The sequence below is a fragment of the Zosterops lateralis genome (assembly GCF_965231275.1).
Source record: "Zosterops lateralis genome assembly, chromosome: 33".
NCBI lineage: Eukaryota > Metazoa > Chordata > Aves > Passeriformes > Zosteropidae > Zosterops > Zosterops lateralis.
In genome coordinates, this window is record NC_139793.1 from 4310494 (window position 1) to 4327697 (window position 17204).

The 17204-nt window shown below is 58.1% G+C and overlaps 2 protein-coding genes across 2 annotated transcripts; one reads left to right on the top strand and one right to left on the bottom strand.

Annotated features, from left to right (window-relative positions):
• Positions 1-608: 608 nt before the first annotated feature.
• TAF6L (TATA-box binding protein associated factor 6 like) lies at positions 609-7500 on the bottom strand (the record flags this gene model as incomplete). The annotated part of the gene is made up of 10 exons (XM_083881336.1): positions 609-1388; positions 1468-1596; positions 2063-2195; positions 3146-3366; positions 4589-4663; positions 4746-4840; positions 5367-5417; positions 5734-5884; positions 6480-6566; positions 7354-7500. The coding sequence occupies 10 exons, from the start codon at positions 7498-7500 to the stop codon at positions 609-611; spliced, it is 1869 nt and encodes a 622-aa protein (XP_083737462.1).
• Positions 7501-8319: 819 nt separating this feature from the next.
• Positions 8320-16434, top strand: WDR74 (WD repeat domain 74). The gene is made up of 11 exons (XM_083881453.1): positions 8320-8401; positions 9195-9301; positions 9927-10048; positions 10872-10935; positions 12194-12343; positions 13176-13277; positions 13947-14047; positions 14528-14583; positions 15133-15275; positions 16076-16132; positions 16214-16434. Exons 1-11 carry the CDS (start codon positions 8341-8343, stop codon positions 16334-16336), a joined length of 1086 nt encoding a protein of 361 aa, XP_083737579.1. The 5' UTR covers positions 8320-8340; the 3' UTR covers positions 16337-16434.
• The last annotated feature ends 770 nt before the right edge of the window (positions 16435-17204 follow it).

Consider the following 17204-nt stretch of genomic DNA (forward strand, 5'->3'; position numbering starts at 1 on the left):
TCAGCGCCCTCGAGTGACCACTGGACACCTTTTATTGACCACTGAGCCCGGCACTGACCATCAAACCCCCCTTTAGTGACCAGCACAGCCATGAACTGACCACCAACCCCTCTGCTGACCACTGGACACCCTTTATTGACCACCCCAGGCCATTCACTGACCACTGCCCACCCTTTATTGACCACTCCCCACCATCCACTGCACACCACACCCTCTTATTGACCACTGACCACACCTCAGTGACCACTCCATGCCATTCACTGACCACCAACCCCTCTGCTGACCACTGGACACCCTTTATTGACCACCCCAGGCCATTCACTGACCATTGCACTCCCTTTATTGACCATTTCCCACCATCCACTGACCACCCCATGCCAATCACTGTCTACCAAACCCTCTACTGACCACTGCCCCCCACTCACTGACCACTCCATGCCCCTCATTGACCACCCAACCCTCTTTATTGACCACTGCCCACCATCCACTGACCATGCCTTGCTATTCACTGACCAACAAACTCTCTTTATTGACCATTCACACCATCCACTGACCAACCCCACGCCCCTCACTGCCCCCCAGACCCCGTTTTCTCCCCCCAGCCCCTCTCAGATGAGCAGCAGCAGGGAATACTCAGCCCGTGGCCACCTCCGCGGGGCGCGGGCGGTGCGGCCGATCATGGGCAGGCGCTGCGCGTACCTGGAGCCCAGCACGGGCCCCGTGGGCTGCGGGAAACTGGTCTGGAACCTGCGGCCGAGGCAGCGCCGCCCCGTCTGCCGCCCCGCGATCACAAAACTGAACCGGGGGGGTCCCCGAGGGGCGAAACGACACTTCTGGAAAACGTCCCGAGCTCCGGGCCGGTGTCCTGAGGGGGTCCGGGGGGTCCCGCGGGGTCGGGGAGGGGGTCCCGGGGCTCGGTGCAGGGAGGGTCGGTCCGGCCGTGCCGGGGGGGGCTCCTCGTCCCTGGGGCTCACCGTGGCGTTGGTCAGTTGGGGCATTTTGCGGGCGGTGCCTTCGCTCGGGGGATCTTTTCGGGCTCCCTCGGCCGCTCCCGGGGGGCTCGGGGGGTCGGCGGGGGCGCCGGTGCCGAAACGAGCCGCCAAACTGTCCCCGAAGAAGTCGTAGAGCTCGCGGTACATGTCCCGCAGCGACGGCGACGGCGGCGACAGCGGCGAGGAGGAGGAGGAGGAGGATGAGGAGGAGGAAGATGAGGAGGAAGAGGCTGGGGGGGCTCCGGTCCCGCTGCCGCCCCCCGGTAACAACGGGCGGGTCGAGCTCAGCTCCAGAGGGAGGTCCTGGCCCGGGGGGCTCGGCCGGGGGGACCCGTCGGGACCCCCAAACCCCGGGGCTTGTTGAGCTTTGGCCTTGAGGAGCCGCTCCACGGCCACCTGGGGGACACGGGGGGGGGGTTAGAGGGGTTTAAGGGGGGGTTAAAGGGTGTGGGACCCCCCAAAAAATGTCCCTCACCAGGATGGCGCCGTAGACTTTGTGACCGTCGGCCTTGACCTGAGCGTTGGACACGGAGTAATCGTCCAGCACGGCCTGGAGGTTGGGCCAGTACGTGGGGAGGTGGGGGTACAGCACCCGCTCCACCGCCTGGGAATGGGGGGACACAGATTGGGACCCCCAAAAACCACCCCCAGACCACCCAAACCCCCCCATGGAACCCCTAAACCCCCCTATGGAACCCCCAAATCTATACATGGGGAGGTGGGGGTACAGCACCCGCTCCACGGCCTGGGAATGGGGGAAAAATGGATTGGAACCCCCAAAAACCTGCCCAGGACCCCCCCAGACCACCCAAACTCCCTTTAGACCCCCTGGGGGGGTCTCAGCCTCTCTCAAACCCCCTGGGAATCCCCCAGGACCCTCCCAAACCCCCTTTAGACCCTCCCTGGACCCCTTTGGACACCCCCAAACCCCCTTTAGACCCCCAGGACCCCTTTGGACACTTTTCAGCTCGCTCAAACACTCCCTCACCCCCTCAGGACCCCCTTGGGACCCCCCAAACTCCCTTTAGACCCCCCAGGACCCCTTTAGGATGCCCCCAAAGCCCCCAGACCTTCCAGCCCAGGGCGTGCAGCCCCACCACGGCCCCGTAGTGGGAGCAGAGCGGCCGAACCGGATCCGCCAGAACCTTCTGGAGCGAGAGCAGGATCTGCTGGTACAGCCCCCGGACCAGCTCCCCGTGGCTCCTGCGGGGATTGGGGGGCTCTGAGACCCCCGGGACAGCCCCCAGAGCCCCCCAGAGCCCCAGATGGGAATGGGGAGAAGGGAATGGGAATGAGAATGAGACTGGGACCAGGACCAGAACCGAAAACAAAACCAGGACCAAAACCAGAACCAGGACCAGAACCAGGACTGGGACTGGGACCAGAACCAAAACCAGAACTAAAACCAAAACCAAAACTAGGATCGCAACCAAAACCAAAACCAGAACTAAACCCAGAACCAGGACCAGGATCAAAACCAGAACCAAACCCAAACCCAAACACAAACCCAAACCCAGCACCCCCTGCTCCCCACCAGAAGATCTTCCCCAGCAGCAGGGCCGTGTAGTCCCGCAGGAGAACCAGGACCAGAACCAAACCCAAAACTAGAACCAGAACTAAAACCAGAACCAGAACCAGGACCAGAACCAAACCCAAACCCAGAACCAGAACCAGAACCAGGACCAGGACTGGGAACAGGGAAAAGAGACCAGGAACAGGAAAAAATGGGAATGGGGATGGGGTGAAGGGACCAGGACCAGAACCAAACCCAAAACCAAAACGAGAACCAGAACCAGGACTGGGACCAGAACTAAAACCAGAACCAGAACCAGGACCAAACCCAGGACCAGGACCAGGACTGGAACTGGAACCAAGATCAAAGCCAGAACCAGAACCAAAACCAAAACCAGGATCGCAACCAAAACCAAAACCAGAACTAAACCCAGAACCAGGACCAGGATCAAAACCAGAACCAAACCCAAACCCAACCCCAAAGCCAGAACTCCCATCCCCACCAGAAGATCCTCCCCAGCAGCAGCGCCCCATAGTCAGTCCTGCAGGAGAACCAGGACCAGGAGCAAACCCAAAGCCAAACCCAGAACCAGAACCAGGACCAGGATTGGTACCAAACCCATCACTCCCCCGTTCCCCACCAGAAGATCCTCCCCAGCAGCAGCGCCGCGTAGTCCCGCAGGGTCCAGTGGTCGTTGAGGGGGTTGATGGAGGCGGCCAGGGGCTCCAGCACACAGTACAGCACCGAGCCCATCAGGCTGCCCACGTAGGAGCCCAGGCACAGGAAAGGGTTCTGGATCAGGCTCCGGGCCAGGTGCAGCAGCCGGCTCAGCTGCTCCAGGTCGTGGCTCACCGATTTCACCTGGGGAAGGGGTGCAGAGGGGGGGTTTGAGGGGGTTTTGGAGGGAGTTCGGGAAGGTTTGAGGGGTCTGGGGGTGTCCTGGGGGTCTTTGGGAGGGTTTGAGGAGGGTCTGAGGGGGAGGCTGAAAGTCCTAAGGGGTCTGGGTGTGTCCAGGGGGTCTTTGGGGGGGTCTCTGAGGGTCTGAGGGGGGTCCTGGGGAGGGTCTGAAAGGTTTGAGGGGTCTGGGGGTGTCCAGGGGGGTCTCAGGTTGATTCCTGGGAGGGGTCTGGGGGTCTTTGGGGGGGTCTCTGAGGGTCTGAGGGGGGTCCTGGGGAGGGTCTGAAAGGTTTGAGGGGTCTGGGGGTGTCCAGGGGGGATTTGAGGGGGGGGTCTCTGAGTGTTTGAGGGGGGTCCTGGGGAGGGTCTGAAAGGTTTGAGGGGTCTGGGGGTGTCCAGGGGGGATTTGAGGGGGGGTCTCTGAGTGGTTTGGGGGGTGTTTGAGGGGAGTTCGGGAAGGTTTGAGGGGTCTGGGGGTGTCCTGGGGGTCTTTGGGGGGGTCTCTGAGGGTCTGAGGGGGTCCTGGGGAGGGTCTTGGAGTGTTTGGGGGGTGTTTGAGGGGAGTTCAGAAAAGTTTGAGGGGTCTGGGGGTGTCCAGGGGGGGTCTCAGGTTGATTCCTGGGAGGGGTCTGGGGGTCTTTGGGGGGGTCTCTGAGGGTTTGAGGGGGTCCTGGGGAGGGTCTGAAAGGTTTGAGGGGTCTGGAGGTGTCCAGAGGGGATTTGAGGGGGGGTCTCTGAGTGGTTTGGGGGGTGTTTGAGGGGAGTTCTGAAAGTCTCGAGGGGTCTGGGGGTGTCAAGACTCAAAAACTCCTCAAAACTTCGCCCAGACCCTCCAGGACCCCCCCCAAACTCACCCCAGAACCCCCCAGACTCACCCCAAACCCCCTCAGGACCCCCCAGACTCACTCCAAGACCCCCCAGAACCCCCCAAACTCACCCCAGAACCCCCTGGAAACCCTCAGGACCCCCTGGAGACCCCCAAGACCTCCCCAGAAACCCCCAGAGTCATCCCAAACCCCCTCAGGACTCCCCAAACTCACCCCAGGACCCCCCAAAACTCCTCACAGACCCTCAGGACCCCCCCAAACTCACTTCAGATGCCCTGGAGACCCCCCAAAACCCCTCCAGGATCCCCCAAACTCACCCAAAACCCCTCCAGGACCCCCTCAGGACCCCCCAAACTCACCCCACTGACCACGTAGACGAAGTAAGGCAGCAGCGCCGCGATCTTGGGGTTACTCTGGAGATCCTGCAGGGCCACCTGGGGGAGTCAGGGGGTCCTGGGGTGAGTTTGGGGGGTCCTGAGAGGGTCTGAGGACCCCCCCAAGCCCCCCAAAACCCACCTTCATCAGGTGGGGGTCGTCCCCCAGCACGGCCCTGGTGACGTGTTGGTAATACTTGAGCAGGTCGTCGGTCAGCGAGGAGACAGCACTGGGGACTGAGGGGAGACCCCCAAAAAATGACACCTTTGGGGGGTTTTGGGGGGTGCTGGGGGGGTTTGGGGGGTGCTGGAGGTTTTGAGGGGTCTCTGGAGGGGTTTTGGGGGGGAAATCTCGAAAAAAAAAACCCCTCTGGGGGTCCTGGGAGGGTTTGGGGGTGAGGGGTAGGGGGGAAATCCCCCCCAAAAAAACCTCAAAAAAACTCCTTTGGGGGGAGCTGGGAGATTTTGGGGGGTCCTGGAGTGAAAGACAGGAAGGGTAATCACCCCAAAAAATCCCTCTGGGGGGGCTGGGGGGGTTTGGGGAGGTTTTGGGGGTCCCAGGGCTGTCTGGGGGGGGGGTTGGGGGTCCCAGGGGTCTCTGGGGGGGGGGGGGGGAGGGTCCCAGGGCTGTCTGGGGGGTTTTGGGGGGTCCCAGGGGTCTCTTGGAGGTTTTGGGGGGTCCCAGGGGTCTCTTGAAGGTTTTGGGGGGTTCTAAGGGGTTTTTGGGGGGTCCCTAGGGGGGGTTTTGGGGGTCGTTCCTGACCTGCTCCCTGCGGCTCCAGGTTCCCTTTCCCGTCCAGGTACGACACGTGAACTGTGGGACAGGGGGGTGAGATCAGGGGGGCAGATTTGGGGGTCCCAGGGGGAGATTTGGGGGTCCCAGGGGGAGATTTGGGGGTCCCAGAGGGAGATTTGGAGGTCCCAGGCAGAGATTTGGGACTCCTATTGGGGGATTTGGGGTCTCAGGGGTGTTTTTGGGGGTCCCAGGTGCAGATTTTGGGTTCCCAGGATGAATTTTGTGGTTCCCAGGTGTATTTTTGGGGCCCCCAGGATGGATTTTGGGTCCCCAGGTGCAGATTTTGGGGTTCCCAGGGGTATTTTTGGCCCCCCAGGATGGATTTTGTCCCCACCTCTGACAGCAGTCTCGGCACAGCCCTTGGGGATGTTGGTGGCCAGCGCCAGCTCCACCAGATTCACCTCCCTGTCCTCGGGGAAAAACAAATCCCCGTCCCGGAGAGAGCGCAGGGGGAGCGAGTCCTGGGAGCCACAGCCACACACGGCCTGGGGACAGTGAGGGGACATGGGGACACTGGGGACAGCGAGTCCTGGGAGCCACAGCCACACACAGGGACCCCCAGGGATTTGGGGACATTGAGGGGCTGCAGGGATTGGGCACAGCTCCAGTGCCACCAGTGTTCCCTCTGTGTCCCTCCCAGTGCTCCCAGTCCCTCCCAACGTCCCCAAAATGTCCCCAAAATGTCCCCAGTGCCACCAGTTTTCCCACAATGTCCCTTCCAGTGTCCTCAGTGTCCTCATGTCTCCTCAGTGTCCCTCCCAGTGTCCCCAAAATGTCCCCAAAATGTCCCTCAGTATCCCCTCAGTGTCCCCCCAGTGTCCCCCAAATGTCCCCACTGTCCCCAGTGTCCCTCCCAGTCCCTCCCAATGTCCCCAGTGTCCCCAAAATATCCCCAGTATCCTCAGTGTCCCCCCAGTGTCCCCTCAGTGTCCCTCAGCATCCCCAGTGCTCCCAGTCCCTCACAGTGTCCCCAAAATGTTTCCAAAATGTCCCCAGTGTCCCTCCCAGTGCTCCCAGTCTGTCCCAGTATCCCCAAAGTGTCCCCAAAGTGTCCCCAAAGTGTCCCCTGGGTGTCCCCACCTCGACGTTGCTCCAGCGCAGGGCTCGGTTGAAATCCTCCACGGTGAGACGGCGCCGCCGGGTGTGCTTGAGGAACTGGGAGCTGTTCTGGGGGAAAAATGGGGAAAAGGGGTAAAAATAGTGGGGGAATAATGGGGGGAATAATGGGGAAAATAATGGGGAATAATGGGGGATTAATGGGGGAATAATGGGGAAATAACGGGGAAAATAATAGGGAAAAATAGGGGGAAATGGAGAAATAGTGGGGAAAAAAATGGGGAAAAATAGGGAAATAATGGGGGAAAAAATGGGGAAAAGGGGTAAAAATAGTGGGGAAATAATGGGGGAATAATGGAGAAAATAATGGGGGAACAATGGGGGAAGTGGGAAAAGAATGGGAAAAGGGGGGGAATGGAGAAAAAGAGGGGAAATAGGAAATAATGGGAAAATAATGGGAGAAATAATGGGGAAAATAGGAAATAAGGGGCAAATGAAATGGGGGGAAATAGGTGAAAATGAGTATATGGGGAAATAATGGGGGAAAATAATCAGAAAATAATGGGGGAAAAATCAGAAAATAATGGGGAAAATGGGAAAAATAATCAGAAAATAATGGAGAAATAATGAGGGAAATGGGAAAAAATAGGGAAAAAGGGGGGGGGGAATGGAGAGAAATGGGGAATTAATGGGGAAATAACGAGGGAAAAATGGGAAAAAATGGGGGAAAATAATGAGGGAAAAATGGGGGAAAAATGGGAAAAAATGGGGAAAAAATGGGGAAAATGGGGGGAAAATGGAGAACCTCTAGCAACCCCCTGTAACCTCTGTTACCTCCATGGCCTCCCTCAGCCGGTAACCCCCGTTATCCCCCGGTAATTCCCGTTCCCCCCGGTACCTGCGTGGCCTCCCGGAGCCGGTAGCACACATCCTCGGCCAGCAGCGCCGCCACCTCGTCGCTGAGCTCGACGCCGGCGCTCTCGGCCATGAGCCGGACCGAGTCCCGCGGCAGCTCCACGAACCGCCGCTCCTCCCGCTCCGCCATGAGGGCTCCCGGGCACGCCCGCGAGGGGCGGGGTTATGCAAATTGGCGGCAGCGTATTGGCTGCTGAGATTCCGCGCGTGAGGGGATAGGCGGGGTTATGCAAATCTGCAGAAGCTCATTGGGTGCCGAGAATCCGCGCTGAGGGAGGAGAGGCGGGGTTATGCAAATGAGACATACAGCGCAAAGGATGGCGGGAATCAGCGGGGACGGGAGAGAGGGGCGGGGTTATGCAAATCTGCGGCAGCTCATTGGCTGCCGAGAATCCGCGCTGAGGGGGGGGGGGGAGGAGGGGTTATGCAAATGAGAGTGGGAGAGACTTAGCGCAAAGGGTGCCGGGAACAGAAAAAAAAAAATAGAGAAACGAGCAGTTTTTAAAAACAAACTGCGAGTTTCTTCTTTCCCTGCTCACTCTGAGAGCCAGTCTTAAATTTGGGGGGGTTTAGGAGAATTTCTGGAGTCCTGAGGGGATTTTGGGGAGTCCAGGGGGGATTCTGGGGGGGATTTCTGGAGTCCTGAGGGGATTTTGGGGGGTCCTGGGAGGGTTTGGGAGGAATTTTGGGGGGATTTTGGGGGGTTTAGGGGGATTTTGGGAGGAATTTGGGGGTCCTGGGGGGGATTTTAGGGGCGAGTCTCAAAGCTACAAACCACACCCCCACACACAGAACAGACTATTAGAAACAAAAACATCAAAATCACTTTAAGACACGATTTTATGCAAATTAACCAAACGCAAAGCATGCCGGGAAAACACCCCGGAACTTTTCTACCCGGAACGATCGCGCCGCGCTCGGAGTTTCCGCACCGGAACGTTCCGGAGGGACGGACCCGAACGGAGCAAAAATGGCGGCGCCCACGCGGTTGTGTCACGTCTGGGTGGGGGCCGAGACCGGAGCCCTCAAAGGTTTTTTTTGGGGGGGTTGAAGGGTTTGAGGGGCTCAGGGGGGTCTCTGAGGGGTCCTGAAGGGCTTGGGGGGCTCAGGGGGGTCTCCGGAGAGGTTTTAAGGGGGGTCTTGGAGGTTCGAGGGGGTCTCTGGGGAGGGGCTGGGAGGGGCTGAAGGGTCGGGGGTGTCTCTGGGGAGGTTTTTTGGGGCGTTCTGGAGGGTTTGGGGGGCTTGGGGAGTCTCTGGGGGGGCCCAGGTGGTTTTGGGGGAGCCCCTGGTGGATTTGGAGGGTCCCTGAGGGGTTGGGGAGGGTCTTTGAGGGGTCCCAGGGGCTTTGGGAGGGGTCCAGGTGGGTTTGGGGGAAGCCCTGAAGGGTTTGGGGGCTTTTGGAGGATCCTGGGGGTCCCTAGGGGGGGCCCTGAGGGGTTTGGGGGGGCCTGAGGGGTTTGGGGGACCTTTGGGGGACCCTTTTGGGGTCCCTGGGCTGTCTGGGAGGTCCCAGGTGGGTTTGAGGGGGGGCCTGTGGGGTTTGGGGAATCCTGGGGATGTCTGTGGGCTCCCAGAGATTTTTTGGGGGGTCCCAGGTTTTTTTGGGGGGGTCCTGGAAGTTTTTTGGGGAGTCCCAGAAGATTTTTGGGGGATTACGGCCTTTTTTGGAGACTCTCAGAGGGTTTTTTTGGGGGGTCCCAGAGGTTTTTTAGGGACTCCTGGAGGTTTTTTGGAGCATCCCAGAGGTTTTTTGGGGTATCCCAGACATTTTTGGGGGTCCCAGAGGTCCCCAGACCCCCCTAAACCCCCTTTTTCCCTCCCCAGGGGTGAATTTCCAGCGCAAAGAGGCCACAAACCACGTCGGGGAGTCGGGGCTGAGCCGGGCCCGGGGGGTCTCAGCCTTGGCCTGGGGGGACCCTGATCAGACTGAGGTGACAATGGGGGTCCTGGGGGGGTCCTGGGAGGGTTTGGGAGAAATTTTAGGGGGTCCTGGGGGATTTTGGGGGCTTTAGGGGGATTTTGGAGGGTCCTGGGAGGGTTTGGGAGGAATTTTAGAGGGTCCTGGGGGGGAATTGAGAGGTCCTGGGGGGGATTTTGGGGCAAGTGGGAGGATTTCGGGGGGGATTTATGGGGTCTGGGGGGGGGTCCTGGGGGGATTTGGGGAGTCCTGGGGGGATTTTGAGGGGTCCTGGAGGGATTGGGGGAGGTTTAGGGGGTCATGGGGGGATTTTGGGGGGTCCTGGGAGGGTTTGGGAGGAATTTTGGGGGTCCTGGAGGGATTTGGGGAATCCTGGAGAGATTTTGGGGGTCCTGGGGGATTTTTGGAGGAATTTTGGGGGGTTTAGGGGGATTTTGGTGGGGATTTCTCAAGTTCTGAGGGGATTTTGGGGGATTTTGGGTGGATTTTGGGGGTCCTGGAGGGATATTTGGGGGGTTTAAGGTGATTTTGGTGAGTCCTGAGGGAATTTTTGGGATCCTGGGGGGAATTTTGGATCTCCCAGAAGGAATTTGGGGTTTTTTTTGGGAGTCTCCTAACCCACCCCCAAACCCCCCCAGGTGCTGGTGGGGGCCCTGGATCGTTCCCTGAGCCTTTTCAGCACCAACAAAGGAAAATTCACCAGGACTCAGCTCTGCCCCGGCGGGGACGGCGCCTTCTGCGGCCTCGGGGTCCTGGGCAGGTATTGAGGGGGTTTTGGGGGGTCCTGGGGGGGATTTGGGGGGTCCTGAGATGGTTTAGGGGGGTCCTGAGGGTCCTGGAGAGGTCTGGGGGTCTCTGTGGGGTTTTTTGGGGGGTCCTGAGGGTTTTTGGGGGGAGGTTTGGGGGCCCTGAAGGGATTTTTGGGGAGGGGTTGGGGGGATTTGAGCGTCTGGGAGGGTTTTTGGGGGGTTTTTGGGGGGTTTAGGGGTCTCAAGGGAGTCTTGGGGGGGGGTCCTGAGAGGGTTTGGGGGATCCTGAGAGAGTTTGGGGGGGTCCTGGGGGGTTCCAGGGAGTCCCTGAAAGGGTTTTGGGGGGAGTTCCAGGGGTCTTGGGGTTTCTGAGGGGTGTTTGGGGAGGGTCCTGGGGGTGTCTGGAGGACCCTGAGTGGATTTTAGGGGGAGTTCCAGGGGTCTTGGGGGGTTTTGGGGGGAGGTTTGGGGGTCTTAAGAGGGTCCTGGGGGGGTCCTGGAGGGTTTTTGGGGTCCCTGAGGTTTTCTGGGGGGTCCTGAGGGGGTTTCTGGGGGAGGTTTGGGGGCCCTGAAGGGATTTTGGGGGGAGTTTTGGGGGTCCTGGGGGGGTCTGGGAGGGGTTTCGGGGTGTCCAGGGGTCCTTGGGGAGATCTTTGAGTATTTTTGGGGGGGTCCCAGGGGGCTTTGGGGGTGTCCAGGCATCCCTTGAAGAATTTTGGAGGGTTTGGGGGTCCCCAAAATCCCCCCTGAGCCCCCCAAAATCCCCCCTGAGCCCCTCAAAATCCCCCCTGAGCCCCCCAAAATCCCCCCTGAGCCCCCCAAATCCCCCCCCAGCTCGGTGGTCACCGCAGTGGAGTCGGGGCTGGTTCGAGTCTGGGGGGAAGATGAGGCTGAAGAGGTGAGTGGGGGGTCTCTGGGGGGGTTTGGGGGGTCTGGGGGGGTTTTGGGGTCACCCCAAGACCCCTCCCCAAATTCCAGCCCCTTTTGGGACCCGTGGGTGAGTTTAGATGTGTCAAAATGGGGAATTTGGGGAAGATTTGGGTTTTTTGGGAGGTTTTTAAGGTGGTTTTGGGCAGAATTTGGGGTGATTTTTGGGGGTTTGGGGGGTCTGGGGGGATTTTGGAGTTGCCCCAAGACCCCTCCCCAAATTCCAGCCCCTTTTGGGATCTCTGGGTGGGGGTGGATGTCCCAGAATGGAAAATTTGGGAGGATTTTGAGCCATTTTGGGTGTTTTTAGAGCAGTTTTGAATCGGGTTTGGGGTGGATTTTGGGGAATTTGGGGTGTTTGGGATTTGGGGGTCTCAGGAGGGTTTTGGGGTGACCCCTCCCCATTTCAGCCCCTCCAGGAGCTCCAGGCTGGGCCGGAATGGGGAATTTAGGGGAATTTTGTGTGATTTTTGTGGATTTTGAGGTGGTTTTTGGGCCGTTTTAAGCCAGATTTGGGGTGATTTGGGGTCTGTGGGGTTTGGGGGTCTCAGGAGGGTTTTGGGGTGACCCCTCCCCATTTCAGCCCCTCCAGGAGCTCCAGGCTGGGCTGGGGCTGTGCCGGATGGGGAATTTGGGGAGAATTTGGGGGTTTTAGGATGGTTTTGAGCCAGGTTTGGGGTAGATTTGGGGTGATTTGGGGTCTGGGGGGGTTTGTGGGGTTTTGGGGTGACCCCTCCCCAATTCCAGCCCCTCCAGGAGCTCCAGGCTGGGCCGGAATGGGGAGTTTAGGGGAATTTTGTGTGATTTTTGGGGATTTTGAGGTGGTTTTTGGGCCGTTTTAAGCCAGATTTGGGGTGATTTGGGGTCTGTGGGGTTTGGGGGTCTCAGGAGGGTTTTGGGGTGACCCCTCCCCAATTCCAGCCCCTCCAGGAGCTCCGGGCAGGGCCGGGGCTGTGCCGGATGCGCCGAAATGGGGAATTTGGGGGGATTTTTGGGCCGTTTTGAGCCGGGTTTGGGGTAGATTTGGGGGAATTTGGGGTGTTTGGGGTTTTGGGGTGACCCCTCCCCATTTCAGCCCCTCCAGGAGCTCCGGGCAGGGCCGGGGCTGTGCCGGATGCGCCGAAATGGGGAATTTGGGGGGATTTTTGGGCCGTTTTGAGCCGGGTTTGGGGTAGATTTGGGGGAATTTGGGGTGTTTGGGGTTTTGGGGTGACCCCTCCCCATTTCAGCCCCTCCAGGAGCTCCGGGCAGGGCCGGGGCTGTGCCGGATGCGCCAGGACCCGACTCGGCCTCACCTCCTGGGGACGGGGGGGAAAGAGAACGGGCTCAAGGTGTGGGACCTGCACCGGCCCCAGGAGCCCCTTTTCAGGGCCAAGAACGTGAGTGGGACCCCAAAAACCCCCCAAAAATAATCCTAAAATATCCTTTAAATATCCCAAAGTCCCTTTTCAGGGCAAAGAACGTGAGTGAGACCCCAAAAACCCCCCAAAAATAATCCTAAAATATCCCAAAGTCCCTTTTCAGGGCAAAGAACGTGAGTGAGACCCCAAAACCCCCCAAAAATAATCCTAAAATATCCCTAAAATATCCCAAAGTCCCTCTTGAGGGCCAAGAACGTGAGTGGGACCCTAAAAACCCCCTAAAATAATCCTAAAATATCCTTTAAATATCCCAAAGTCCCTTTTCAGGGCCAAGAATGTGAGTGGGACCCCAAAAACACCCTAAAATCTGCCCAAAACATCCCCTAATGTCTCAAAATTTCCCCAAATGTCCTGGAATGTCCCCAAAATGGTCCCAAAATATCCCCAAATGTCACCAAATGGTTCCCAAATGTCCTGAAAAAGCCCCAGAACACCCCAAAGTTTCCTCAAATGTCTTTAAAATATCTCCAAATGGTCCCAAAACGTCCCCAAAACATCCCCAAGTGTCTCCAAATGTCCTTAAAATGTCTTTAAATGGCCCCACGTGGCCCCAAATGTCCCTGAAATGTCCCCAGGTGGTTCCCAAATGTCTCGAAAAGGACCCAGAACGTCCCCAAATGTCTTGGGATGTCCCCAAAACATTTCCAGATGGTTTTGTAATGTCCCCAAATGTCCCAAAATGTCCTCAAATGTTCCCAAAATGTCCCCAAATGTCCTGAAATGGTCCCGAAACATCCCCAAATGTCCCAAAATGTCCCCAAATGTCCCCAAATGTCCCCACCTGTCCCAGGTGAGGAACGACTGGCTGGACCTGCGTGTCCCAGTCTGGGATCGGGACCTGCAGTTCCTGCCCGGCTCCCAGCGGGTGGTCACCTGTACTGGACACAGCCAGGTGAGGTCACGGGGTCACCTGGGGTCACCTGGGGGTCATCTGGGGGTCATCCAGGGTCACCTGGGGGTCACTGGGGTCACCTGGAGGTCATCTGTACTGCCCACAGCCAGGTGAGGTCACCTGGGGTCACCTGGGGTCATCTGGGGGTCTCAGGGTCACCTGGGGGTCATCCAGGGGTCACCTGTCCCCACCTGTCCCACCTGTCCCCACCTGTCCCTCCCCTGTCCCCTCACCTGTCCCACCTGTCCCCACCTGTCCCTCCCCTGTCCCCTCACCTGTCCCACCTGTCCCACCTGTCCCCACCTGTCCCTCACCTGTCCCCACCTGTCCCCACCTGTCCCCACCTGTCCCCACCTGTCCCACCTGTCCCCACCTGTCCCCACCTGTCCCCACCTGTCCCTCACCTGTCCCCACCTGTCCCCACCTGTCCCCACCTGTCCCCACCTGTCCCCTCACCTGTCCCACCTGTCCCCACCTGTCCCACCTGTCCCACCTGTCCCCACCTGTCCCCACCTGTCCCCTCACCTGTCCCACCTGTCCCCACCTGTCCCCACCTGTCCCCACCTGTCCCCTCACCTGTCCCACCTGTCCCCACCTGTCCCACCTGTCCCACCTGTCCCACCTGTCCCCACCTGTCCCCACCCATCCCCACCTGTCTCACCTGTCCAGGTGCGTGTCTATGACCCGGCCACGCCCCGGCGCCGCCCTGTGCTCGATGTCACCTTTGGGGAGGCTCCGCTGACGGCGCTGGCGCTGCCCCCCGGGGACACGTCAGTGCTGGGGGGGATTTGGGGGGTCCTGGGGGGAGTTTGAGGGATTTGGGGGGTGCTGGGAGGGTTTGGAGGGAATTTTGGGGGGTCCTGGGGGGGAATTTGGGGGGTCCTGGGGAGGTCTGGGGGCTTCTGGGGGGTTCTAGGGGGGATTTGGAGGGTCCAAGGGGGAGTTTTGGGGGTCCTGGAGGGGATTTGGGGGGGTTGTGGGAGGATTATGAGGGGGAGTTTGGGGGTCTTGGGGGGGTTCAGGGGATCCAAAGGGGGATTTGGGGGATCCTGGGAGGAGTTTGAGGGTCTTGGAAAGGATTTGGGGAGTCCTGGGGGGATTTGGGGGGGTCTTAGGGGGTTTAGGAGGGTTTGGGGGGGTCTGGGGGGAGTTTGGGGAGAATTTTGGGGGTCCTGGGAGGATTTGGGGGATCCTGGGGGGAAATTGGGGTGCACTGGGGGGGGTCTCAGCCCCATTTTCCCCCTCCCCAGGTCGGTGGTCGTGGGCAGTGCCCGGGGGGACGTGGCCGTCATCGACCTGCGCAAAGGTCAGGGGGTCCCGGGGGTTTTGGGGGGGGTCTGGGGGGTCCCAGGGTGGTCCTGGGAGGGTTTGGGGGCATCCTGGGGGAGTTTTTGGGGGGTCCTGGGGGGTTTTCTGGGGATTTGAGGGGTTCGGGGGGGAGTTTGGGGTGTCCTGGAGGAGTTTGGGGGGTCCTAGGGGGGTTCTGGGAGGGTTTGGGGGGTTTTAGGGGGGTCCCAGGGATTTTGAGGGGATTCTGGGGGTGTCCAGGGAGGTTTTTGGGGGTCTCCTGGGGGTCACTGTGCCCCCCTGACCCTCCCTGACCCCCCAGGGCAGGTGCTGAGGGCCCTGAAGGGGGTCTCGAGGGGGGTCCTGGGTATTTTGGGGGGTTCTGGGGGGGATTTTTGGGGTCTCTGTGCCCCCCTGATCCCCCAGGGCAGGTCCTGCAGGCCCTGAAGGGTTTTCTGGGGGGGATCTGGGGGGTCTCAGGGGTTTTGGGGTGTCCTGGTGGTTTTGGGGGGTTCTGGGGGGGATTTTGGGGGTCTCTGTGCCCCCCTGACCCCCCGTGCCCCCCCAGGGCGGGTGCTGAGGGCCCTCAAGGGGGTCTCGGGGGGGGTCCGGGGGCTGCAGTGTCACCCCCACCTGCCCCTCGTCGCCTCCGTCGGCCTCGATCGATTCCTGCGGCTGCACCGGCTGGACGACGGGAGGGTTCGGGACAAGGTGGGGCCCCAGACACCCCAAAATCACCCCAAACACCCCAAAACCACCCCAAACACCCCAAAAATCACCCCAAACACCCCAAAAATCACCCCAAACACCCAGAAATCACCCCAAAACCTGCTGGGGACCCCCTAAATAACCCCAAAATCACCCCAAACCACCCCAAAACCTGCTGGGACCCCCAAAACTGCCCCAAAACAACCCCAAAATCACCCCAAACGCCACTCTAAACTACCCCAAAACCTGCTGGGACCCCAAAACCTGCTGGGAGCACCTAAATGACCCCCAAAAACAACCCCAAAATGTGCTGGGACCTCCAAAACTACCCCAAAGCCCCCCCAAAACCCCATCAGGACCCCCCAAATTCCCAAAATTGATCCCAAACCCTTCCAAAAATCTCAAAAAATCCCAAAAAAATCCTTTGAGCCCCACCAAACCACCCCAAATCCCCCCCAAAAAACACCTAAACCTCTGAAATCCCCCCCAAACTCCCAAAATTGATCCTGAATCCCAAAAAAAAAAAAAAAAAAAATCAAAAAACTCCTCTGAGCCCCCCCAAAACCCCATCAGGACCCCCCCCCCAAACTCTCAAAATTGATCCCAAAACCCCCAAAAAACCCAAAAACACTGTCAGGACCTTCCAAATTCCCAAAATTTAACCCCAAACCCCCCCAAAAATCCCCCCAAAAAACCCCAAAACCCTCCAAGCCCCCCCAAATTCCCCCAAGACCCCATTAGAACCCCCCCAAACTCCCAAAATTGATCCCAAAAACCCCAAAAAATCCAAATTTTTCCCCCAGGTGTACCTGAAGTCCCGGCTCACCTGCCTCCTGCTGAACACACACCTGGACTGGGAGGTGAGACCCCAACCCTGGGGGGGATTTTTGGGTTTTTTTTGGGGTATTTTAACCTTTTAAACCCCTTTTTTTTTTCACCAGGCTCAGGAAGAGCCCCCAGCCCAAAAAGAGGTGAAGGATGAGGAGGGGGATGAGTTGTGGGACGCTCTGGAGTCGGTGGCAACCCCAAGGAAAGGGAAAAAAAGGAAAATTTTGGGGGTTTGAGGGGTCCTGGGATCCTCAAAATCTTTCCCCAAGTCCTGTTTGTATATAAGTGTCCCAAATTGGGAGGAATAAATGGAATTTTTGGGGTTTTTTTACGAAGAAAATTGGGATTTTATGGGGAGTTTAGTAGGAAATTTGCGGGGTTTTTAATGGGGAGATTTTGTGGGGATTTAATTTGGATTTTTTGGGGATTTAATGGGATTTTTGTGGGGTTTTTATAGGGATTTTATGCAAATTTAATGGGAGTTTTATCGGATTTTAATATGAATTTTATAGGGATTTTATGGAAATTTTATGGGGATTATTTTATTGGAATGTTACGGGAATTTTATGGAAATTTCATGGGAATTTTATAGGGATTTTATGGGAATTTTATGGGGATTTTGGGGGAATTTTATGGAGATTTTAGGGGAGTTTTATGGGGTTTTTGTGGGAATTCCTTTATGGGAATTTCACGGGAATTTTGTGGGAATATAATTGGAATTCAATGGGGATTTTATGGGGAATTTAATGGGAATTTTATGGAAATTTAATTGTATTAATTACAAACGGCAGGACCACCCAGAGGGAGGGGCTTGGAGGGGGCGTGGCCAATGCAAATCCCAGTGCTCAATCCACCAATCACATCGCGCCAAACCCTTAAGGGGCGTGACTATGCAAATTAACAGGCGGGGCTATGCAAATTAAACAAGGCATCACGGGAACTCAATTTTGGGGCGAATTTCAGGGGTTTTGGGGTCAGGACGGGCTGGGAAGGGTTAAAACGGTGTCTCAGGGGGGTCACCGTGACTTTGATAATAATATCTGTTCTTATCAGTTTAATATCTGATAAATTCTATGGGCGGAGCGAAGATTAATCGGATTTTTG

Excerpts from the sequence above, each read along its gene's own strand:
- WDR74 (XM_083881453.1), top strand. The coding sequence starts at position 8,341 with ATGGCGGCGCCCACGCGGTTGTGTCACGTCTGGGTGGGGGCCGAGACC. Across the intron at positions 10,049-10,871 it reads GGCCTCGGGGTCCTGGGCAG|CTCGGTGGTCACCGCAGTGG; the intron begins GTATTGAGGGGG and ends ATCCCCCCCCAG. Across the intron at positions 15,276-16,075 it reads ACGGGAGGGTTCGGGACAAG|GTGTACCTGAAGTCCCGGCT; the intron begins GTGGGGCCCCAG and ends TTTTTCCCCCAG.